Genomic DNA, 24,935 nt, shown 5'->3' with positions numbered 1-24,935 from the left:
TATCTGTAGGCATAGTGGGCTAAGATCAGGTCCTGTTGGAGGGCACGGGCACAGTGCAGGTGTGTGTGTGTATGTGTGTGTGTGAGTGTGTGTGTGTGTGTGTGATTATGTGTAATTTCAGGTAATCATGATCAACCTTTGAGGCCAGGGCTGTGGTAAACAGAAGCTCTCCACAGCTCTAGGTGCCCAGGGCTGTGATAGTAAGAGTTAAAAGAGCACAGGGTCTCTTAGCAAGAAGTCATTCTGGAGGGGTGGCTTATCTCCCCAATCCCCAAAATTGGGGCGAAAGAATCCTCCTTACCACCCTCAATTCCCAATATGGGACAACTTTAGGTATATACCATGGTATCTTGTGACTGTTTCATTTAACTTGTGCCCACAAAGACTTCCGACTTCTCTTTCATCCAGAAAACTCATAGTCTAAGACCACCTGCTACATTGGTTATTTCTTTTAAAAATGTGACACTCTGTAATACAGACTCTTGTACAGAACAAAGAAAAAGAGGGGAGAGGGGGAGAAGAAGGAAGAGAGGGAGAGAGGAAGGGGGAGGGAGGGAGGGAGGGAGGGAGGTGACAGCAGAGTCTGACTCTGTTCCAGTGAGCAGAGATGGCACTGGAAAGGGTGAGAAAATCCACAATGTCATAGTCACTTCGGCCACCCATGCCTTTTAACAGGCTGTGTTTGTTCTGCTCGGGGAGGCACTGGCTGTGAAGTCTTTTCCCACTTCCTAGTGGTCTCTATCCTCATAGAAGAAGCCAGTAGAGGCCATTCATCATTGTTCACCCCATTTTGTCATGGGCTAGGTGATGGGGGTGATCTGATTGACCTGGTTAGTGCAGCCAGCCACCACAGTTGTAGGGTGTAGCATGAGGGCCGGCTTGTTGGGGTTTCTGTCCCACCCGGTACCCCACAACCGGCAATTCCCAAAGAAGATAACACAGAGTCTACATTAGGTTATAAACTGATTGGCCCTTATCTTAACCCATTATTCTGATCTATGTTAGCCATATGGCTTGGTACCTTTTTCAGCTGGGCAGCTTACATGTTTCCTCTCCGGTGGTCTGCGCAGGAGTGGCAGAGGAACCTTCCTGCTTCCCAGAATTCTCCTCTTCTCATTGCATCACCTCTACTTCCTGTCTGGTTTTCCCACCTATACTGCCTGCCTGGCCAATCAGCGTTTTATTAAAATATGATTGACAGAATACAGACAATTCTCCCGCATCATTTCCCTCTTTTTTTTTTTAAACAAAGGAAAATACCCATAGTCCATTTGTTGGGAATGTGGGCGTAGTATTTCAGGCTACTTCCTGCTGGTTGGGCGCGCTGATGATCTTATGAGGACCTAAAGAAAATTTAGAGTTATAATCAAGTACTGACTGGAGTATCCTGTGAGTCTTGATCATCTCAGGCAGCAGTTTTGAATCTGTTTTGGATGTAGAACTCAGACGTCTGGGCTAGCTGTTCCCGTTGGAAATTTCTCAGGTGGCCTTCCTTGATCATACTGGATTTTTCTTAACTCAGAATGAATCCACAACCTCTCATTTTCTGTGGAAACAAAAGCAAAATCTCTTCTCCAAAGTAACAAACCTTTTGACTTCAGTTTTGAAGTCAAGGTATTTTCAAAATACCTATCTTGGGTTAGTTCAGCAGTATTTATAAACAACAGTACTTTAGCAGCTGTTGCTCCTTCCTCAGCATTCAAACAATTCAAAGAGAGCACAATAGCATACAGTATCAAGATTCTCTGTTTATTTTCCATCTTTATTTTAACCTCTATTTCTTTTATTTTTACTTTTACTTTTTGAGACAGGTTCTCTGTATATCTTTGTCCTGGAATAACACTGTAGACCAGGCTGTCCTTGAACTCACAGAGATCCTTCTGTCTCTGCCTCCCCAGTACTGGGCTCAAAGGTGTTTGCTACCACACCTTGAACTCACAGAGATCCACGTGTCTCTGCTTCCCCAGTGCTAGGATTAAAGGTGTGTGCTACCACACCTTGAACTCAGAGATCTGTCTGTCTCTGCCTCCCAGGCATTGGGATTAAAGGTGTGTACTACCACACCTTGAAGTCACAGAGGTCAACTACCTCTGCCCCTTAAAGTCTCAGAGGTCAACGTACCTCTGCCTCCCAGGCGTTGGGATTAAAGGTGTGTACCACCACACCCTATTTCTCCCTTTCTTTCTTTTTTATTTTTAATGACTTTAACCTTTAGCCTGCATATATTTTTAACACACTGTAAACTCTTTAGAGGTTTTCTTCATCTTTGAACCTCTCTTTACTGTATCTCTCTCTCTCTCTTTTGACTATATGAGTCTTTAAGGAGAAGATTAATCCTCTCCTTTAAAGCCGTGGCTTTGACGGCTAGATCCAGCTCATTCTTTAGCTTTCCAGCCTTGTGGCTGAGGTACCAGCCAGAGCTGTGTTCACTGCCACAACTCTATGGCTTTTCAAGGTCCTTGCCAACAAGCAAACTGAGACCACACTCAGTCGGACTGCCTGCCTGAAAGAGTCAGAATTTGCCCTGGCAGGACGGCCGGCATTTTAAAATAGCATAGCTTTTTTTCCTGCTACGGCTGAAAACCGAAAAGCATGCATTCAGCTTTTCACCAACACCATTTAAGTGTTTCATGGCAGGACCTCTTAATGAGCTGCAGGGTTTTGCAGCTAAAGCTGAGTCAGGAAGCCTCTCTTAGCTGAGAGCCTTGCTTGCCTCTAGCAAGCAGAGCAGACCTGAGAAATTGCTGCTACCATACCAAGAAAACATGCTTTACTCTATTCTTTTCCAAACTTTCTCAAGCTTTCTGTGGATTCAGTTATCCATGTCTGGGCGCCATATGTAGCATGAGGGCCAGCTTGTTGGGGTTTCTGTCCTACCTGGTACCCCACAACCGGCAATTCCCAAAGAAAATAACACAGAGTCTACATTAGGTTATAAACTGATTGGCCCTTATCTTAACCCATTATTCTGATCTATGTTAGCCATATGGCTTGGTACCTTTTTCAGCTGGGCAGCTTACATGTTTCCTTTCCAGTGGTCTGAGCAGGAGTGGCAGAGGAACCTCCCTGCTTCCCAGAATTCTCCTCTTCTCATTGCATCACCTCTACTTCCTGTCTGGTTTTCCCACCTATACTGCCTGCCTGGTCAATCAGCGTTTTATTAAAATATGATTGACAGAATACAGACAATTCTCCCGCATCAGTAGGGTCACATCAGAATAAAAAAAGGGGCTGGGAAATGGTGGTTCTCATAAAAGGGAGGAGTTTGCAAACATTTAGTATACTTACAAGCTCAACAAGAAGTTAATCTTACTTCGTGGCTGGGTCACCGAGTTTGGTGCTGGTGTGTGTATGTGCACGTGTGGGTATGTGTGCATCGGCACTGGGCATTTTCAAGTTCCTTGTGTCTTATTCAAAGAATTTAAAAAGTGCACACAGATGGAAATGTGTCAGCTTTATTTGAAGAGATAGTGCAGGGGACAGGGCAGGGGATGCTACTAGGAAGCAGCAAGCTAGACAGACTAGAGACCAGGTTCACAGCTCCTTTTCATGGGGTCCAGAATGAGGATGTGTTAATTTCTAGGGCATGTAGTTGGGTGGTTCTTTTTTGATTAATAGTCCTGGGTCTTGGGTTACATAAGTTTTTCTTCATTGCATGTGGCTTTTTTCCATGATACATCTAAACTTAATCTAATTAATTCAAAAATATAGACATAAGAAGACAGAGGATTTTCCCTAAAAGTTCACTTTATTGCACATGAACCCCAATTTGTTTGAGTTGCTTTTGTCCCCTCCCTCTAGTTCACACGTGCATTTCAGGACATGTTTGAACAGAGAGATTTGGTGTTTGTGTAGTTCCTGGCAGGAGAGAATTCCAGGATGCCAGGTGCATTGGAAGGAAGGAGGTGTGTGTAGCCCAAGCCAAGAAGAGTCATAGGTTGCTGAGTTTTTCTTATGCCTGCCCCAATCCTTTAGCTCCCGAGTGATTCTGTTCATATCAGAATCACTTGATAGCAAACTAAAAAATAACTTTATGGTCTTCAAAATATCAACTCTCCTTCCGTTACTGCTGATAGTTTACCAGGGTTAGCCTATAAAGTGTAACATGATAAAGGATACCTGTGTTGCACACAGGTGGAGCAGCTGTGTCTACGTGGAGGACTGTGTTCCCCTGCCTCTTTCCCACTTCTGTCTCAGGAGAAATACTCATAATTGGTCAATGGAACAAGTACAAGGATGATTGAATGGGTTATCTTCTGTCTAATCCCTTCTGTTTAAGTTTCCTATTATAACAATGAGCTAAATACCTTTCTGTTTAATCTTTGATCACATAAAGAGTTTGTGAGGGAACAAACCATGTATTACGTATGCTTTTCTTGTTTGTGCCATAGAATTCAACACTCTTTTTTGTTCTGCTATAAATAATAACCACTTGCCAATCAACAAAATCAAATATAATATATGACTGATAATTCAATTAATAGTTGTTAGAAAACCCAGGCATGTTTATGCTCTTGAAATCCTTCAGTAAGTAATTCCTAAAGAAGGACGATCAGACACTTATAGTAGACCTTTCAATAAACCCTTTTGTGATGTTAGAGAGGGCTTTCAGAGAATATGACAGCTGCTTAAGGTTGACTGATCCATCAGCTCAGGATAGCGTGGTAGCCACTTAATAGTCACACAAGACAGCACGGCTTTCACTTCTTCCAAAAAAGAAGAAATTGTGTGAGGCAACCTAAGTGCCCATATCTCGTGGGAAATGTTATTAAGGCAAAGAAGATACCCATATTTGTAGATGTGGATGGATCTTAGAAGTCTTTCTGAAGTGGAGAGATTGCTTACTGCTTAAGAATACCCTCTGCTCTTGTAGAGAACTGGGGTTCAGCTCCTAGCACTCATATGGAGGCTAACAGATTCCCCTAACTCCAGTTCCAGGATACCCACTGCCTTATGACCCCAAGAACACACATGGTATATATATCTTGTTTATATATGTATATGTAACATATATATATGAATGAGAACCTACGTTCTATCACCAGAACCCAAAGCAGACATCTTTATTGTGCTTTGTTTGATAACTCATGTCTACAGTCACATATCTCTCATTTAATTCTTTTGAAATCCATTATTTATATCTAGCATTTTACTTGGATTTTGTCATAGTCTATTTCCATATGGATCACCAACTCCATTTGTATTGTCATCAAATACAAGGACAATGTCTTGAGCCAAGTTATATGCCCAGCACTGCCTAACATGTCACATATGTAGTACCATTTCACATAATTCTAAAGTTGGAAGACAGTGCAGAAATAATTTAACTTACCCATGTGATTCAATAACATCTGTCTCATTAATTGGCCTTGGCTCGATCTCCCAGAGAAAGACATGGGCCAGGACATCAGCAGACTTCTTACCTGGGGTGCTGTGTGTACAGAGGGATGCTAGCAACTCACCCTTCCTTTCTCTGTTCCTTGATACAGGGCCACAGGAGGAAAAACTGGAAAGTGAGAAAGTTCATCCTGAGAGAAGACCCTGCCTACCTGCATTACTACGACCCTGCTGGGGTGAGTTTCCATGGTTGCTAAGTCCATTCATGGAGAAGCTTTGCAGTGTGTGTGAGCTGGGGCCACGCCCCTTCTGTTTTGATGGCTTTCATCTTTGCTTCCTCCTCTCTGCCACTTTGTTCTACCACCTCCCATGCCAGTGCCTGAGTTCTCAAGTTCCTTAGACCAGCCAGGACTCAGCAGAAGAAGAAAATATCAGTGCATTAAACGTATTTGGTGAACTCAGTATAACTTTTTGTCCCATTGAGATATATATCACCATTTTAGCTTCTCTCTTTCCTTGTGAGATTTTCACACCTGTATCTGCCCTCATTCGGTTGCCATTCCTCTGTCCCACTGCCCTCCCTTCTGTCTTCTCCGAGCCTGTTAGATCCTTCCTTGCCTTGAATAGCTTTTCAGCTTTCATGTCACATACTCCTCTCCCTCCTTCCTTTTGTACCTCTTCCTCCTCTTTTGTAGTCCTTATTCTACTTTCTAATTTCTTCATAGGAGAGACCATGAGGGCTGTTTATCTTCCTGAGTCTGGCTAATCTTCCTTTAACAAAATGGTCTCTAGTTCCATCCATTTTCCTACACTTATCAATATTTTGTTTTGTTTATATCTGTATATGTTACACATTTTAACTGCTTAGCCACCTAACCCAAGTTCTAGGTTGAATTATAATGTGTTTCCTACTTTTAGTCTTTTGAGACCCCTCCACATTGATTTAAGTAGTGGCTACCAAACTTTACATTCCCACGAACAGTGTGGAAGTGTTCATTTTCCTCCATATCTTTGCAAGTCTTTACTATTTTTTAAATGACAGCCATTCTGACTGGGGTGAAACAGAATTTCAATGTCACTTTGATTTGCATTTCAATGATGGCCAGGGACACTGAACACTTTTCCAAATTTTTTTTGGCTGCTTGCACGTCTTCTGTTGAGAACGGTCAATTCATTTCATTAGCCCAATTTTTAACTGGGTGATTTGTTTGCTTTGGTATTTTACTTAGGAGTTCCTCATCTATTACAGATATTAATATCATGTTTGGTGTAGAGCTGGTGCAGTTTCTTCTGCTCTGCAGACAGACTCTTCACTCTGTTGATTTTGCTCCTCTGGGGTGGGGAAGGCTTTCAATCTGCTGCATCCCATTCGCCAGTTCTTGTTTATCTCTGTGCTGTTGGAATCCTTTTCAGGAATCGTATTCCTAAGCGACATCTTGAAACAGTTCACCTGTGCTGTTTCAGGATTTGCACTGCGATCTTTTTATTTAGTTTTTTTTTTATTATTAAAAATTTCCACCTCCTCCCATTTTCCTCCCCTTCTCCCCTCCCTCTCCAGTCCAAAGAGCAGTCAGGGTTTCCTGCCCTGTGGGAAGTCCAAGGTCCTCCCCCCTCCACCCAGGTCTAGGAAGGTGAGCATCCAAACAGACTAGGCTCCCACAAAGCCAGTACATGCAGTAGAATTAAAACCCAGTGCCACTGTCCTTGACTTCTCAGTCAGACCTCATTGTCAGCCACATTCAGAGAGCCCGCTTTGATCACATGCTTGTTCAGTCCCAGTCCATCTGGCCTTGGTGAGTTCCCATTATTAGATCAGCCCCACCGTCTCTGTGGGTGGGTGCACCCCTCGCGGTCCTGACTTCGTTGCTCATGTTCTCCCTCCTTCTGCTCTTCATTTGGACCTTGGGAGCTCAGTTCACTGTTCCAATGTGGGTCTCTGTCTCTATTTCCATCCATCGCCAGATAAAGGTTCTATGGTGATATGCAAGCCATAATTAAAGGACATTGAGCCTATAACTCGTGATCCTAGAGAAGCTAAATAAGAAGGTGAACCCAAAGAAAAACATATAGTTATCCTCCTGGATACTGGCTGTAGACAAGATTGCCAAGCAAAAATTGGGAGGTTGGGGGTGGGTGTGGGGTAAGGGGAGATGGGGAGAGAGAAGTGAGAAGGGGAGGATGGGGAGAGCTTGGGGGAATGGGACGGCTGGGATGGAGGAAGAGTGGATATAGGAGCAGGAAAATATATATCTTAATTAAGGGAGCCATTTTAGGGTTGGCAAGAGACTTGACTCTAGAGGGGTTCCCAGGTGTCCAAGGAGATGTCCCCAGTTTGTTCCTTGGGCAGCTGAGGAGAGGGTGCCTGAACTGGCCCTATCCTATAGCCACACTGCGATCTTGTATCTACTCTGAGCTGACTTTCTGTAGACTGAGAGCTGTGTATTTAGTTTCAGTTTTCTTATGAGTATCCAGCTTCCCCAACACTGTTTGTTGAAGATACCATCATTTTTTTAATGTGTATTTTTGAGACTTTTATTTCAGACCCCTTTGGCTACATTTTTGAGGTGCATTTCTTGGTTCTCTGTTCTATCCCCAGGGCCTGTGTAGCCATTACTTGAGTTAATCCCACCTTGGTTATTATGACTTTAGCGCAACCAGAGAACTTGATGCCTCCACCATCGCTGCTTCTCTCTCTAATGTTTAGGAGTTTTAGTCTTTTTGTATTTCCATGTGAATTTTAGGATTTCCCCCTAATTTTGTGAAGAAATTTGTTGGGACCTTTGCCTTCTGGTGTGTGTGGTCTCTCTGCTACTCCTGCTACCTGGTAAGACTGGATCATCTGTGTGTTGGTACACAGAAAAGAGGAAGCATTAATTGAACAGGAGGAGGATGGTACAGAGTCAGATTTCCAACACCAAGCACCCCGGAGGACCACAGAAAGCCGTCTCCCTACCACCAAAGGCAAAGATTGGAAAAAGTCCTCACCATATTGGCTGTCTGGTCTAACCTGCAGAGGATGGACATTCTGCTCAAAGTTTGGATATCACAAGTGCCATGTTTCTAAGGCTCCAGGTCCCAAGCAGGACTTCTAGATTCCAGGCTGCCATGTCAAAGGAGAAGATGACAGCTGGGACAGTGACACTGGTGCTGGGCTCCACATGAATGCCTCCGAAGGTGCTGGAAAGCCAATTACAGAGTGTACTCATACACCACAGAGAAGCTTTCCCCAACTTATAAATGCTAGTTTTCCAGTGGACCCCAAGGACATCCATTTTTTTTTTCTCTATTTTTGGTCATTGTAGGGAAAGCCCCAGAGCTCTGATTTGTGCTTTGAAAAATCCCGGAAAATACAAATGTGTGTCAGGGTTTGTTCAAATTTTCCACCCAGTATTCTGCCCTTGTGGCTAACAAGCCTTTCAAGGGCAACTGGGACCAGACTGGAGTAAATGGGAGGTTTCATGAGGCAGACCGCCTTGTACAGTCTATTCAGGTCCACAGATAGACATATTGAAAAGCACTTGACAGGCTGTGAGAAGATGCACCTTCTGTGGATGCAATGCTCTGCATATATTGCTAGGACCATTTGAGCTAAGTTAAGTCTCGGTTTCTTTCATTGGTCTTTAGTTTGTACAGCATCTCTTCAGAAGAGGGAGGAGCACAGAATTCACTCACCGTGGCTAGCCTGTTGTTGTTTAACCATTAATGTCTGCTTTGCACAATTGGGAGCCCTGCTATTTGAAGCAGATATTTATAATTATCACTGTTCTTGATGAATTTTCTCTTTATTGATATGTTATTTCTTCTAACGAAAATTGGTTCGAATTCTTTGTCAGATCCCATAATAACTGCAGCAGGTTATTCTGGGCTGCCCTTAACCTTACTAGTTGAGTTGGTCCTTTGAGTTTGAGTCCGTTGTTGACTTTGCTAGAAATGCGCATTTCTTAGAGACGACAGAGAGGTGACTCTTGTTTGCTAATAGAGCCAGCCGATCTGCCTCTAAAGGCAGTTGAAGCCATTTACCATTAAATTCATTCTTGAGAGATGTTTACTCATTCCTGCAGTTTTGCTGGCCATTCTTATTGGTTGCACACTATTTGTCATTTTCTTTCACCTGCAGTCGTATCAGGGCCTTCCTGGCAGACTGTGCTGGACGTGACGAATCCTGTCCTGGATTTTCTTTCTTTTCCATCGCATGAAGTATATGTTTTTCTTGTGCCCTCACAGGAGAATGTCTTTCTTTCTCTTTGGTTTATACTATTCCTTTAAGAAACTTTTCTAGGGTTGGGATAGTCTAGTGAGTAAAGCCACTTGCCACTGAGCCTGACAACCTGAGGTTAGTCCCTGGGAAAGGACTGACTCCTGCAAGTTGTTCCTTGACCTCACACGCATGCACCATAGTACACAGGTGAGCACATGCACACACACACACACACACACACACACACACACAGAGAGAGAGAGAGAGAGAGAGAGAGAGAGAGAGAGAGAGAGAGAGAGACAGAGAGAGAGAGAGAATAAATATAATATGATAAAAAAAAGAATCTTTTTTCAGTGCTGACTTGGGCACCATGAACTGGCTTACGATTTTCTTAAATGTCCTAATTTTCCATTAGATTTAAAGGATAGCATTGCTGTATATAGAAATCCATGTTTGCAGTTAGCACATTTCAGCCTTTGGAACATCATTCCATACTCTCATGGCTCTAAGGATACTGACGGAGAGCTGATGTTGTTCTATGTGCTTGCCTTCTTAGGAGAGATTGCTCTATTTTTAAACCTTTTCAAATTACAAGGTATTAGATATCAGTACAAACAAATATTGAATGAAAGTGTGTTTTAGCAGATCCTCCTTGCCCCTTCCTTGCCCCTCAGCCATCTATTCCATACTTCTGATCCCCACTGTAAGCTTCCTCCCATCTCTTCTTTCATGTTTGAAATCCCACACCCTCATTCCCTATTTTAACCTCTCGCAGATCATTTTCTAGATTTATTAGGTTTTGCCCTTATCTATAGCCTTCCACTGGTGTACTGGTGAGATTAATGTATGAAAACGGCCATACTATCAAAAGTATACTACGGACTCCATGAAGCTTCAGTCAAAACACCAGTGCCATTCTTCATAGAACTAGCAAAAGTCAGTCAAGAGTTCATGTGGAATCACAAAGACCACACATAGCCAAAGTAGTCCTAGGGAGAAAGAACATGCCTGGAGGTATCACGACACTCCATCTCAAATTATACAACATGGCTGTAATGAGAAAGATAGCCGGATCCGGGCATACAAACAGTGAAAACAGACAGTTAGACCAATGGAATGGAAGAGAGGACTCAGAAATAAGCCAACAAAGCTTCAGTCACCTGAATTTTGACAAAGAAACAAGAAACATGTAGTAGAAAACAAGACAGCTTATTCAACAAATGGTGCTGACAAACAGGCTATTGATGTGCAGAATGGAATCTGGGTATCTTTCGCCCTGTGTGAGGAAATTAACTGTATTTAAAACCCGAGACGCTGAAGCCAACCATGGAAAACAGAAGGGATGTGCATCAAGACACAGGTTTAGGCGTGACTTCTGAGCAGATCTCCCGCTGCACAGGGACTAGATCCAAGAATCAACAGATGGGACGAAATTAAAATAAAAACCTCTTCACAGCAAAAGCAACTATAAGCAAAGCGAACAGACGACCAGCAGAATGGAAGAAAGTATTTACTAGCTATACTTCAGATGGGAGATAATATCCAGAATTTTCAAAAAAACTGAAAAAATTAAACATAGAAAAAAATCCCTACCAATCAACAAACAAGTTAAAGAAATGAACAGATAGTTTTCTTTTATTTATTTATTTATTTATTTTGGAAAGTAAATTTTATTAAATTATAAAAGTTTCCATTTCCGCCCCTCTTCCCAACACCCTCCCACTACCCCCACTCCCTCTCCTCCTCCCTCTTCGTCCCTTAGGGCAGTCAGGGTTTCCTGCCCTGTGGGAAGTTCAAGTGAACAGATAGTTTTCAAAAGAATAATTACAAATGGCCAATAGCTATTTTTACAAAGTGTCCAACATCCCTTGTCATCAAAAAGCTGCTTTGAGACATCACCTCGCTCCACTCTGAGTGGCTATTGAGGAAAGAGAAATTTTTAAAACTCAAGAATGATGAGAGTATACAAACTAGTCCAGCCATCATGGTAACCAGCATGGAGTTTTCTCAAACAATTCAAAAGAGAACTACCCTTTGACCCAGCTGCATCGCTTCCCAGCATTCCCATGAGACTCCACATCCCACCGCAGATATACTTACACCTACTTTCCAGCTTTTCATATTGTTTCTTAGCTCTGCTTTATCACTATCATGACTATAATACATTGTGGGAAGGTTCTTCTCTGGGCATGTCAATTTTTGATCATAAATGCCATTGTGTTTGTATGCTATTTCCTTTCTCTAGCTTTGCTCTACTTTCTGCTATGATTTCGTCAAATAGATTATCTACCTTCGGTTTCCACCACATCTCTCTCTATGCCGTGGATTCTTAGGTTCGGTCTTAAAACTATATCCTAGAAGTCTTGGACACTGTGTGTCTATTCGTTTATACTAGTTGATGTGAGATGTCACAGTCCCCAGTTTCCTCCATCCTTGATATTTTTATTTTGCTTGGTCAAACCCATTGATGGTACTTTGTGCTCTCTCTCTTTTTTTTTATTTAGTTGACTCTGTTTTTGGTTGTTGTCTCTCAACATCCCATCTTGTTGAATTTTCTTCCTTGTCACTTTTCAATCTACATTGCCGCTTTTCCGTTTTTCTGGTTGTTTTTTCTGTGTTGCTGATACTCCTCCACAGGTCTTAGATCGGATTCATCTGCTTGTTTGTGAACCATCTGAGGTCACTAGCCGTTTGACTAGTAAGTTTTCATCCAACATTGTACCTACTTCAGCAACTCGGAATTCAGTTCATGAGGGGTTATGATAGTCTTTTGGAGGAGTCATACTGCTTCGTGTCTGTGTTTCTGTGCTATGATCTGTGCCTTTCTTGGCTTATGTGCTGGTTCTGTTAGAGGATGTTCTTATTGAGCAGCCCACAGTTGAGGGCATTACTGCTTGCACTGGAGAAAACAAAGTGCTTTTGGGCAAGACTTCTTCATGTGGGCTGTGTGTGTGTATGTGTGTGTGTGTATGTGTGCTCTACAGACATGAATGTGTACAGGTGTGTGCGACTCTAAACGTGTGTGGAGACCAGAGGATAATATTAAATGCTCCTCTATCACTCTTTCCTTTATTTCTTTGCAGTGAGTTCTCTCTCTGAAACTAGAGTTTAGTTTGCTGTCATTTTCTGCTTAGGCTGGAAGCTAATAGACCCTAGCAATCCCCCTGGCTCCACAGGTTTGGGTTATAGGGGTGTGAGGGACATATCCACGTGTTATATTAGTGCTGAAATCAAATGTGGTCCTCATACAAGCGCAGGAAACCCTCTTAGCTACCGAGCCATCTCTCTAGCCCCCGGGTGAAGCTTGGTGTTCACGTCATTCCCTTGTGTCTTCTGTATTTTCTCTGTACCTTTTACCTGCTCTGTCACGACCATTGTGAATTTTCAAAGCTCTGTCTCTCCTTTGCTGTCAGAGTAATGTCCATTTCTTCTTTTAATTTTCACCTTTATTAGGTTGCCAGAAAGCAGCATTTAGTCCCCCAAGGTAGTCTCCAGTTTGATATTATTGTAGCAACTCATCTTGTCCAGGACCATGCACATGGTCTAACATGCACGAATAGATAATTCATCTTCCAGGACACCATGACAGTCCCTCTAGGTCCAGCAATTCTGGCTGGTGACTGATGAAGAGGCTTTTTCCTCAGCAAAAAGATCTAACTCAAAAGAAAAAAGAAGCTTGTGTCAACTGTTGGGATTGAGGTTTTGCTCTGCACACACATGGTGTCCCGTGACTAATTCCCGTGAGCACTGACATGCTATGCCAAAGGCGAGAACAGGCAGTTCTTCAGTGGGATGTAACAACCTGAGCATCTCCAACTCTCCACTTCTTTCCTCCAGATCTCAGCTCTAGACCGGCTTGCATCTTCTCACACAGCTTGTGGCGGGGGGGGGGGGGGTAGACATTTTGAAAAGGATTTTCTGTCACCCCCTGTGCTCTCACCTGACATGTGCCTGACTAAGCCTGTGTGCTGTCTGCAGCAACAGGGCGATGCAGGTCCACACTGTGTACTTTGGAGACTCAGCAGCCTCTTTCTCTTCCAGGGTGAAGATCCCCTGGGAGCGGTTCACTTGAGGGGCTGTGTGGTGACGTCAGTGGAGAGCCATCCCGATGGTAAGAAGGCATTTCTGTGGGAGGGAAATGTGTTCACTGTGCTCTTCCCTGTGTGTATTGAGCTAATCAGTCAGTCATGAGGCACAAACCCACATTGATTTACTGTCTGAAAACTTTGGAAGGAGTAAGTTTCATTTTCCCCCCCTTAGAGCTAGCCTACCTTTTAGAACTTGGGCAATGGGGATGGCTTTGTGGATGCCTTGAGTGTGTCACTGCGCAATGCTAGAAAAATTCATCACCTCCAACCTGGCTTCTACGAAGGGCTTGACAACAACTCCTGATGCTGCAGGTTTCCTTAAAGGAGATCCTTTTGTCCATCTAAGGAAGTGCTCTGCAATAAACAGAGTGAACCGAGTTCCTATACCACGAGGCAAAGTGTTTAGAGAGAAAACTACCCCAGTACAGTTGGCTGTGTCTGTGCAACTCAGTCTACTCCACAGCCACTTGTGAGCAGGCCACCCCGCTGCATCTCTGTCCCTGCTCTGAAAATGAGGGGCTGCACCAGATGATTTCTGTTCCCTTGCACTCACGTGCCTAGGATTGACTCATGGATTAACCGCTTGGCTGTCACTGCCTTGCCAGATGCTGAGGATGGATGGGGTCACTGGAGATGTGGTTTTCACAACCCAAGCCCTGTTTTCTTTCTTTTTTCCCCCTGCTACTTGTCAGACTAATTTTTCTGTATTGTTATAAAAATTATATTTTTGGACACAAAATTATAGAGAAAAGCAAGTGTCAATTACCAAATTTCAACAGGCATCACTCTGCAATAATTTGTTTGATGTGTGCTTGTCTGTCTTGATACTCAACTCTTGATAGTTTATCTTGAATCAAGAGAAGACATGCCATGTGAAAGGGAGCAAACCATGTAATCACTCTGGTTTCATCTTGACATTTTGGGTTTATTTGCCCTTTCTTCTTTCATTAAGAGCTCAGACTTACTTCTTAGTTTAGACTATATGTACAAGACTAATATTTGATATGGCTTGGGTTCCTTATATATGTATGGTTGTTGATATAAATATATGTACATTTTAATATAGCATATATTGAGATTGGTTCTTGGCTTGAAGCCAAACAAAGGCCCTCCTTCAACACCATTAGAAGCGACTATAGATGCTATTGGTGTGCAAAGGCAAGACATTTAGCTTACTTACATATTATGAAAGAAAATGTTTCTCCTTGAGTATTACACATGTTTCTTAATGCTCATACTACATGGCTATCTTTACAAATACAGAATGTATCCTTAGGCAATGGGTATGAATGCAGATTTTCCTTAGGACATGGAGAACCAGGCCTTCCATGTCTCTGGGAAGGTGTGGACTGCTGAGTTTCTGGTACTCACACTTTATTTTACTGTCTCCCCCGCCCCCCCAGGCAAGAAGAGTGATGAGGAGAACCTTTTTGAGATCATCACAGCGGACGAAGTTCATTATTACTTTCAGGCGGCCACTCCCAAGGAGCGTACTGAGTGGATCAAAGCTATCCAAACGGTCTCACGGACTGGGAAGTAAGGCCAGTGTTCAAGTACTCATCCCCTCCCGAGGGAAGCCCACGTGTGGATAAACTCAGCCCATGACCTGTCCATGTCTGTGACAATTCAGCCAAAAAGAGCTGGGAGTGGGAGGTGTTTACCTGCGTGTCACTAGCCGTGTGCCACCTAATGTCACCTGCGGCACTCTGCTCCAGTCTCTCTGCCCTTGCCGGTCCCACAAGGCATATAACTATACAGGCTTTCCAGGCCTTGGGGCCTCTTGTGGAAAACGAAGGCATGGATTAGGTTATCTCTGAGGTGATTTCTAGTTTGTTTTTTTTTAAAGCCAAATAGCAAATAAATACATAATGCAGTACGATTATAATACCCATGGAAAGAAACTGTCTCCAATTGTGCTCTGGTGTTCTTGGTGAACTAAGTTGTGGCTCTTAGCTCTCTCATGCCAGGTCTTACCATCACCCGTCTTTGACACTGTTGCCAAGGTGTACTGAGAACACTAAGAATGAGGCTTTGTTCCCTGGTCACTTAGCTGTTGCTCTTGACTGAGATTATGTGACGTAATGAGGGAGCAAGCTTGCTCTCTTGTCTGCTCACCCAGACATGCCACAAGAGCAGCTTTCTGTCTTCAGTGGATGTCTGAGAAATGAACCCAAGGATACCAGGGGCAGCTGAGGGTCTTCCAGGTTGTGCAACTGTGTAGGTTAAGGATTGAAGGTCTCCCCGTGTTCTTTGCTAGAGTGTTATGCATCACTTAGTGTAGGCGGAGACCTCTTGTTCGGTTCCCGGCTGCCCAGACCTTAATAATTACAGAGAAACTATATTAATTACAACACTGATTGGCAAATCACTTAGTGTATTGCTAGCTAGCTCTTATATCTTAAATTAACTCATTTCCATTATTTTATGTTTTACCATGAGGTTTGTGGTTTACTGGTAAGGTTCCCGCCTGGGTGGCTACATGACGTCCCTTTTCCTCTGCCTACTCTCTCTCTCTATATCTCTATTCAGATTTCCTGCTTGGCTTTTCTCTGCTAAGTCATTGGTTGGATAAGTTTCCTTATTAACCAATGGCAATACAACATATTCATAGCATACAGAGGGGAATCCCACATCAACTTACAAGTAGAAGGTGACCCCCAAGCCCTGGAGTTTCTCTTGAGGTTTACAGAACAGGGGTTCATGCGGGGGTCCTTGAATGCGCGAGAGGCCTGAGCAGCTAGCTGTCTGGCTAGTGTGTCTCTCCCACTTGCAGAGTGGGTGGGACTGGATTGCAAGGCAAGCTGAATAGATGTTAGACCTGTACAATGTCACCACCGAAGGCCTGGAATCTATTGCAGAGTTGGAGGCCGTCAAAGCCACGGAGCTCCATCAAATCTCCCAGGCTCAGTACTATGTAGTTCTGTAGTCTTAAGTGCAAGCAGCTTCCGGTTGGGCTCCGAAGGCTTCCTGGTCCTGCTAAAATGGAAACTCGTTTGTAATTTTTCATTCTGATTAATCACTATTTATCATTCCTGCTCCAAAGTATAAAACAAAGTATCCATGCAAAGGAGTATTTTTCTTTTAAAATTATTATTATTTATTTATTATTATCATCATTATTAATGTGCATGGGTATTTTGCCTGCATGTATGGATATGTACCATGTGCCAAGCCTGGCTTCTGTTAAGGCCAGAGGAGCACATTAGATCCTCTTGCTGGAGCTGTGGATGACTGAGCCCCCACGTGTATGCAGGGAATTAATCCCAGGTTCTCTGGAAGAAGAGCCTGTGTTCTCCAACACTGAGTCATCTTGCCAGTCCTGGGAATATTTTTCTAATTCCAGGTTTAGTTCTGTGGGCTCAGTGCAGAAAGGAGAGAACATTCTTGTTGATCCTATAGCTCTTTTATGCATGCTGTCAATTCCTCTGCACTGGTCATGAGGTTCTCCCTATTCCCTGCATGCTGTCAATTCCCCTGCACTGACCATGAGGTTCTCCCTCTTCCCTGCATGCTGTCAATTCCCCTGCACCGGTCATGTGGTTCTCCCTATTTCCTGCATGCTGTCAATTCCCCTGCACTGGCTGTGCGGCTCTGCCTAGTCCCAGATTATTTTACCAATGGCCAAGAGGCAAAGGACTATCCTTTTCTTTGACTCCTCAGCACATCGTCTTTGTAGAATACACACAACAGTTTATTTACAGCTCGTCTTCAAATAATTGTCAATATAGAGTCAGTCTTCTGTTTTGAACCATTGATTTATTTGAAATATTATTTGAAATATTGAAATATATGATTTAGCTTGGTGTCTTTGGGGATGATTACCTCTCTTGAGCTGCTCTCCCTTTATGCAATTCACTTTCATCTTCTGAGTAGTGGTTCATTTTATTTCTCGAATCATTTGCATATACTTGTCATTTAAAACAAGACAGGAGTCAGGAACTGGAGACACGGCTCAGCAGTTAAGAGCAGTTGCTTTTCTAGCAAAGGCCTGGGGTTCTGTTCCCAGGCACACACACTGGCTCCCAACTGTCAATAATTACAGTTCCAGAGAATCCAGCACCTTTCTCTAGTCTCCAAAGGAACTGCAGACATGCGGAATATGTACATGCACACGGGCAAACTTTCATACATATAAAGCAAAAGTAAATACATCTTTTTAAAAAGTCACTTTACTATAGGGTATAATGAAAGCATAGCCACACTGATGAAGTTTAAGGCAGAACACACGTCTTGTTTTTAACACATACCATCTCAACTAGAATCCTCAGACAAGTGAAGGGACCCACTGGGTCCACACAAAGGTCTTCTTCCTGAGGGCTGCTAAGCATGCCGCAAGTCCAACTCTGCTGTCACCAAGCGACTGTTTTCCCTTGGGACTTGGGTTGCACAGTAGAGGATTCCTAATGTAAGCAATCGCCTCTTCTTGAGGAGAGGTTGTCTCTTGACGAGACAGTTAATCAGGTAATAGGTAAATGTGATATTCATATTTGAACGACTTTTGCCTTGCAAATGAAGCTCAGACCCTGTCGGATGCAACAATAATATGGCAGGCACGATTTGAACTCTGTCATCAGGGCCACTGCCCTCACTGGATGTGTGTAGAGGGTGTGGGAGATGATTCTTCTTGCAGGACATTGGACGCTGGCAAGAGAGACTAATCAATTTTTCACTCAGTTTTCTAACTTAAACTGGGAGGAAAAGAACTTGTTTGATTACCAACCATAGAGGTATTAAGAAATAATACATCAGCCAGGTATGGTGGCATATATGTGTAGCCCCAGAGCTTGTGAGGTTGCGGCAGGAGGATTGGGAGTTTAGGGCTAGTCTAGGCAACATGGTGAGACCATGTCCAAAAATCACCAAAAGAAAGAAAGAGAAGAAAAGGAGGAAAAGATAATGAAAGGCGGGACATGTCATATGATTGACAGGGAGTAAGACGAATAAAACATCAGCTTAAAAACTAAAACATACTTTGGAAGAAAAAAATGATTAAATCTTACAGCATAGAACGCACACACACACACACACACACACACACACACACACACACAGTGGCTGAAACTGTACCATAACAAGTGACTTTCAAAACAGAATGAGGAACCTACTTGAATGAAGACATCAACAGTTGGTCAGCACCCGTCAGGAGACACTAAAGAAAGCTAAACAGAGGTTTCGGGGTACTGCCTCTGCACTCTTTGAAGAGTGACGAAAACATGTCTGTCCCTGACCTTTCCGGCCAAAAAGAAAATGGAAAAGTAATTGCACAATGTTTCAGATCTTATTTTGTGTTCCCTAAACACGGGGTTTAAAAACCAGGCCGGATGTGTCAGGAGAAGCAGAGGAAAGGGGAGTGGAAAAAGAAAGTAACGAGGAAGTTCAAAATGGTTAAAAGTTGCTTAAAAATAAGCAGTGTGAAATTACACCCTCACTGTGTTTGGCTCAGTTTCAGCCAAGGGAAACAAAATTTAGAAGTCACTGGGAGAGACAGAGCAGGAGGGAGGAGCCGCCCCGAGGGGAGGCACACAGGGATGTTTGTGGGGAGGCTTAGTCTGTGGGCCGGGCACCTGGGGTCAGGGCTGGAAAGCAAGCCGGTGACTTACTGGGCTCACAGACTCTCCGAATCAGCTTCTGTGCTAGTCAGTCTTTCGACACTGTAACAAATGCCTCAGATAAACCAACTTAGAGACAGAAAGGTTTCTTTCGGCTCACAGTTTTCACCCAGAGTTGGCTGGCTTCCGGTTTGGGGCCCTTGTTGACTATCTAACGCTATCCGGGAGCAGGTTCTGGTTGTGGGTGAGACTGGGAACTGAAGAGAAGCTTGCAGAGGAGCGTGTTTCCAGGGACGGAAAGACTTATTAGAGCTCCTACAGAGTCTCCTGCCTCCTAACACGGGAACCCAAGACTTACCCACATGCGCTTTTGGGGACCGTCCAATTCAAACGGTGGCAGCCTTTTGGTTGCTAAACTGAATTGGTGTTGCTATTAGGACCAAATGAAGCAGCATGTGTAAACAAGCCGGCCTGTGTGGACACATTACAAACCCTTCCTTTCACCCTTCTTCCATAGAAGGATTTCATGGCAATCTAAGGGAATGGGCAATGGTTTTCAACTTTTATAATCTAAGTCAGAGTTGCCCAGAATTCTTTCACTGAACATTTCTGTACAAAGCTTGTTCAAGATCCTCGGGCCTTTAGTCAGAGGCGATTCAAAGTCCAGCTTGTCGGACTTCTGAATCCATGTACTTAAGCTCCCTGTCAAGCAGTGGATATACTTGGCTCTTGCCAGCTTCGGGTACCTATCTTGTGTTTCCACAGGAACCCTATAAACTGTGTCATGGCTCCTGTCTTATCAGTTTCGGCAGCACTTCCTGTTGGCACATAGCCAGCCCTGACTCTGGGTTCTGGACTTCCGTTGCCTAAAGGGAAACCTCTAAGGTCAGCTATAGCTAAAGAAGAGGTTCCACAGCGTGGGTGCTGGATTTGAGCTTTCTGGAGAGTCTACTCCCTGACATGTTCTTGCAAAACATTCTTTTTTTTTTCTGGACAAATTGGAATGTGTTTATACACACGTACATTGTGTACTCATGTGTGTACTTAAAAATGTTTTAAACTTCAAAGTGTTCACACATTTATAGTGAAAAAACTGCTACATGAATAAAATCCGAGTTTTATCCATAATAAGAAAAAAGAATAACATAAGGATAGGGGAACTTGCCCAAAGCTCTGTGACTGGAAAATAAATACATGAAAAAAAAATGCCTGGTATCATTTGTCACTGGGAAAATGCTAACTGAGGTCACAGTAAGACAGGACTAGAGACTTGGTGGGTTGCATTTACTAACAAAGAGTAGCGGGCTGAGTTTTGACAAGTATATGGAAAACCAGAATCTTTACATAGCACGGGGAAAGTACAATAGTACAGTCACTGTGAAGAACAGCTTGAGGGGGGACTTAAATCATTAAACATACACTAGTTTCTCCACTCCTTGATCTACATCCAAGAGAAATAAAAGCTTATGTCCATACAAAACTTTTATGGGTGTTCATCATTTGTAGTTGTCAAAACAAATAAAAATGCCCCAGATATCCCCAAATAAAAGTTAATGGAAAAGCAAACTGTATATAGCCATACAATAAGACACTACACAGCAATAAACAAGAAGTGAACTCTTGGGTATGCATAACAAGGGTAAACATCAAAACAAGTAGGCTTGTTGAAAAAATACAGATTGTATAACTGCAATGTCATGAAGTTCTAGAAGGTGCACGCTCATCTGTAGCGATAGAGAAGAGGTCAGCCGGTATTTGGGCCTGAGGAAGAGGATAGAAAGAAGTGGGCAGAAGGAAGCACAGAGGAAGGGGCACATGTGTGAGAGGAATGAATACCTGTGTCTAGACGGCTGTTAGTGCTGCGGGGACACAGGAATCTCGGCCCTTGCTAAGGTGTGCGTTGTCAGTGCCATTGGCTGTGTGTCAGGAGACTTTGTATTGGGTTCAGTGTGAGTAGTCATCTCTCAATCTCCTTGCCAACTCTCCCATATCACACTTGGCATTCTTGAGAGAGTGGCTTGTGGGAAGCCAGCAGGATATAAATCTCCCTCGCTCACCTTTGGTGAGGTAGCAAAGATCTGAGGGTTAGACGTGCACAAACCAGGACATTTGGAAGTGTGATGTTCAGGCTGAGAGTTCTCGCCTTTGGAATATTTATCAGATCCCCCCCCCACCATTGCATTTGACTTAACAGCCTTCCAAAAGGTGTCAGCCTAGGCTCCTGACTGCAGAAGTGCCATATGAGGACATTTGAGGTTGTCCTTTCCAACTAAGAACTTTGTCTTACTATAGAAAGGACACAGGTGAACATGGAAAGAAGTGGGTTTCTAGGCCCATGTGTATGAGTCAGTCATAAAGCACTTGTATGTCAAGTATAAGACCCTGGGCTCAATCCCTAGCACCACCAAAAATTGCTGAAGGAGAACCCATACCCAAAACTTCTCAGGTTTCCATGCCTTGCTGTGAACTGCTTCTTTATTTTGAAGTTAGAATACAGAAAAGAGTTTTATTATTTGGGAATTGTGGTCAGTTAGTTAGCTTTGGCTCAGTTTCTTTTAACTGGAGACGTTTCCTCTGAGTGGCAACCCAGAAAATAGATGCGCAGATGTGTGCAAACTCATGAAGCTGACCAAGCTCAAGGAAGAGCAAAAAGAAGTCAGTGAGGTGGGTGGGGTGTGAGCCCAAGGACTCAGGAATCCCCCTCTGTTTTTGCGTAGGTCTGGGTGAACACAGTTCTCCGGGTGACACACTTCTAACCGCACATCAACTGGGAAGCAGAAGCTTTTAAAATGGTTCGGAATTTTTCTATTTTCACCGTAGCAGGGAGTTATTAGAGCCATCAAACAGGCCCAGCCTCCCCCAGCCCTGCATATGAACCTGTAAGAGTGAGATAAAGACATCCACTTTGCATCATGGGCATGGGCTGAGGATTAAGAACAGGAAGCAAATTAATGCTGCTTCTCATAGTCCTTGTAGTCTTAGTCTGGGAATTTCCTAAAGCAGGGATAAGAAAATCACGGTTTATGGCGTGTCATCAACCCACACTGGAGACATAGCGGGCAGGAAACAAATTCTGTGTTTTATGATGAGGTAGTCTGCGGTCCTGGTTACCTCACTAGCACCCTAACTATGCTGACTTCATTCGCCCTGTAAGAAGTAAGGGAAGAGATATGAACTCATGATCTTGCTCTTTGACATCTCATCGAACCCTATTTTTCTCTTTTAGATTCTGCATCTTCAAGTCCAATGACTTAGTCAGTGTTATTAGAAACAATCCCATCTTACCATCCTGTTAAGGGTCCAGTTGAGTGTCAGAAATAACGTGCTATGTCATGGCACATGTCATGCTATGACATGACTAAGTGGCATGCCACTGTGGATCTTCCTTTTATCGTCAGTGTATTAACATACAAAGTAATTTTTTTTATTTTTTGCCTGCTTTATTTGTGGGTTACACCCGAGGCAGTGTACGAGCAGAAGACTCAGGGCCCAGTTGGTTCATTTGCTTCTTGTCTTGGTGACTGACCCAGATGGTTGGCAATGTGCCTTTTTCCCTTATCTGGCTGACCTTTCAAAGTCTCTTTGGCCACTGCAGGGAGAATAGACTGCAGAGGGTAAAAGGTGAAGCTACAGATAGGATGAGAAACTGATGAATAATTTATTCGAGGAACAACGGTGACTTAGGACAGAGAAGGTAGTCCTGCAATTGTAAAAAGGGGTTCCATTTGGAATACGTACTGGTGGTGGTTTCATTAACAGGACACAATGAGTCATGTGAGAGGCATGAGTGAGAAGAAAGACAAATGGAGTGTGGTTCTTGCATGTTACTTGGAGTATTGGATGAAAAGTGGAACCATTTGCTGAGGAAGGAAGATGGAGACGTGTGGGTTGCTTAGTGCATTATATCTAGTAAGACTGCTGCCAACATATAGTCCAAATGAACTCCTTACAGACACAGGGCTACCTTGTCTGGTCTAAGTCACTGTTGTTTCTTAAACAAATTGTTCATCAGCTTCTCATCATATTTCAACATAGATCAGTAGCGTATAGGATTGGGGGGTTGTTTTCTTATTTATGACATGCTTTGACTCATTTAAGTAGGCTTAAATAAATGGGAGGGACCAATGACAGATGTCTCTTCTAGGGAGAACTGAGTATTTGTTGATTGACTGCAAGGTTATGCCAAGCTTGAAGGCAGCAAGAGACATCCCTTACCTTGAATTGCTATCTGGAGAATGGAAACTGAGATCTTAGCAAAGGGAAATAAGATGTGGATACTTAGATATGGGTTCTGGGGTAAGATCTAAAAGTCTACGGGGGTCTCATATGTTTTACGTGTGTAGTTCTTCCCTTTGTTATGCATGCCTCTTTGTTACGTGTGCTTATGGCACCAATGTGATTGGTGTTCCTCTTACACAGTGGTGAATAGAAACCCCAAAAATCAAGTCTGTAAATGCAAGTTTCCTCCAACCGCACTTGAATAGATGGTACACAACTCTGAGGCCCTCCACAGTCTGGTTGTGGCACAGGCGTAGATTTAAAGGAGCAGTGAACAGTATGATCCTAAGTGCTCAGCATCAATGTGTCCGGTGGCAGGCATGTGTAGGGTAAAAATACTACAAACCTATGTGTTGGGTAAATATGCCCCTTTTCCAAGCTTATCTGTAGGTGGCACTTGAAATATAACAATGTTGTGTTTATGTGTGAGAGAATGGTGAGAGACTCAGGCTGCCTTTTTTCTTCTTCCTTTATATTATTATTATTATTTAAATTTTTTGAGACAGGGTTTTTCTGTGTAGCTTTGGAGCCTGACCTGGAACTTGCTCTGTAGACCAGGCTGGCCTCAATCTCACAGAGATCTGCCAGCCTCTGCCTTCCAAGTGCTGGGATTAAAGGCCTGAGCCACAATGCTCTACTTCCAATCTGCCTGCCTTCTTAAGAACCACTTGTCAGCCGGGCAGTAGTGGCGCTGGTGGCGCACACCTTTAATCCCATCACTTGGGAGGCAGAGGCCAGTGGATCTCAGTAAATTCGAGGTCAGTCTGGACTACAAGAGCTAGTTCCAGGACAGCTCCAAAGCTACAGACAAACTCTGTCTCAAAAAGAACCATTTGTGGGTTGGATGCTTTGTTTGCAAGGGTAAAAATGGTATACTTTGTATGGACATAGACTTGCTTGCAAGGCGTTTTGGGGAAATACCCACAATTATTGTCACTTGAGGAACGTCATGTTTTCCTGAGATTTGTGGACAGCCCTTTACCGGCTATGAAGCCTGGACCAGAAACCATACCAGATATATTGTAAGTGTTGTTTTATTTCATACTCACACTAACCCTTTTTATTATGGTTGGACAGATGAGGACACCACGGATCACCAAGGTGAATCTGACTGGCCAAGATCCTGCAACCGGGACAACGGAGAAGGAATTCAAGGCCGGATCCCGAATTCTCAGTTGGCACTGTGTTTTGCCTTCACTCTCCTCACGTGCTTCCTGGGTGTATAATTTTAATCTCCCGTTTATTTAATATTCTCCACAGCAAGCCTTGTAGAGCTGTTCTTCCCCCCAGCACTCAAATAAAATTATATTGTGCCTATACAACATCCCACGAGAAGGCTGGAGATATCACAGATAGTCCAAAGATTCTCAAGATTGGGGAGAGCTCGCTCTTCCATCCTGAGCTTTCCATCATCATTCAAGCTGAATTCCCCTTCCGGTTTTCTTATCGCTGCCCCCTGAATAAAATAATTACCACAACATTCCA

The 24,935-nt window shown here is 43.4% G+C and overlaps 1 protein-coding gene and 1 pseudogene across 2 annotated transcripts in view; both read left to right on the top strand.

The window, feature by feature from the left end:
- Plek (pleckstrin) overlaps positions 1 to 24,935 on the top strand; it is a 48,650-nt gene extending 23,715 nt beyond the window's left edge. The window contains exons 7-10 of one of the 2 annotated variants that reach the window (XM_048435470.3): positions 5,490 to 5,573; positions 13,577 to 13,646; positions 15,027 to 15,159; positions 24,528 to 24,935. In XM_048435470.3, the coding sequence (XP_048291427.2) occupies positions 5,490 to 5,573; positions 13,577 to 13,646; positions 15,027 to 15,159; positions 24,528 to 24,531 (291 nt within the window). In that variant the 3' untranslated portion in view covers positions 24,532 to 24,935. Of the gene's footprint in view, positions 1 to 5,489; positions 5,574 to 13,576; positions 13,647 to 15,026; positions 15,530 to 24,527 lie in introns of those variants that run through there. The other variant, XM_048435469.3, reaches the window with a different exon arrangement.
- On the top strand, positions 7,555 to 9,833 carry LOC125401251 (S-formylglutathione hydrolase pseudogene; annotated as a pseudogene).

The sequence above is a fragment of the Myodes glareolus genome, chromosome 8 (assembly GCF_982192425.1).
Source record: "Myodes glareolus chromosome 8, mMyoGla1.1, whole genome shotgun sequence".
Classification (NCBI taxonomy): domain Eukaryota; kingdom Metazoa; phylum Chordata; class Mammalia; order Rodentia; family Cricetidae; genus Myodes; species Myodes glareolus.
The sequence above is the reverse complement of the archived record's forward strand: the minus strand, read 5'-3'. Positions and strand labels throughout refer to the sequence as shown.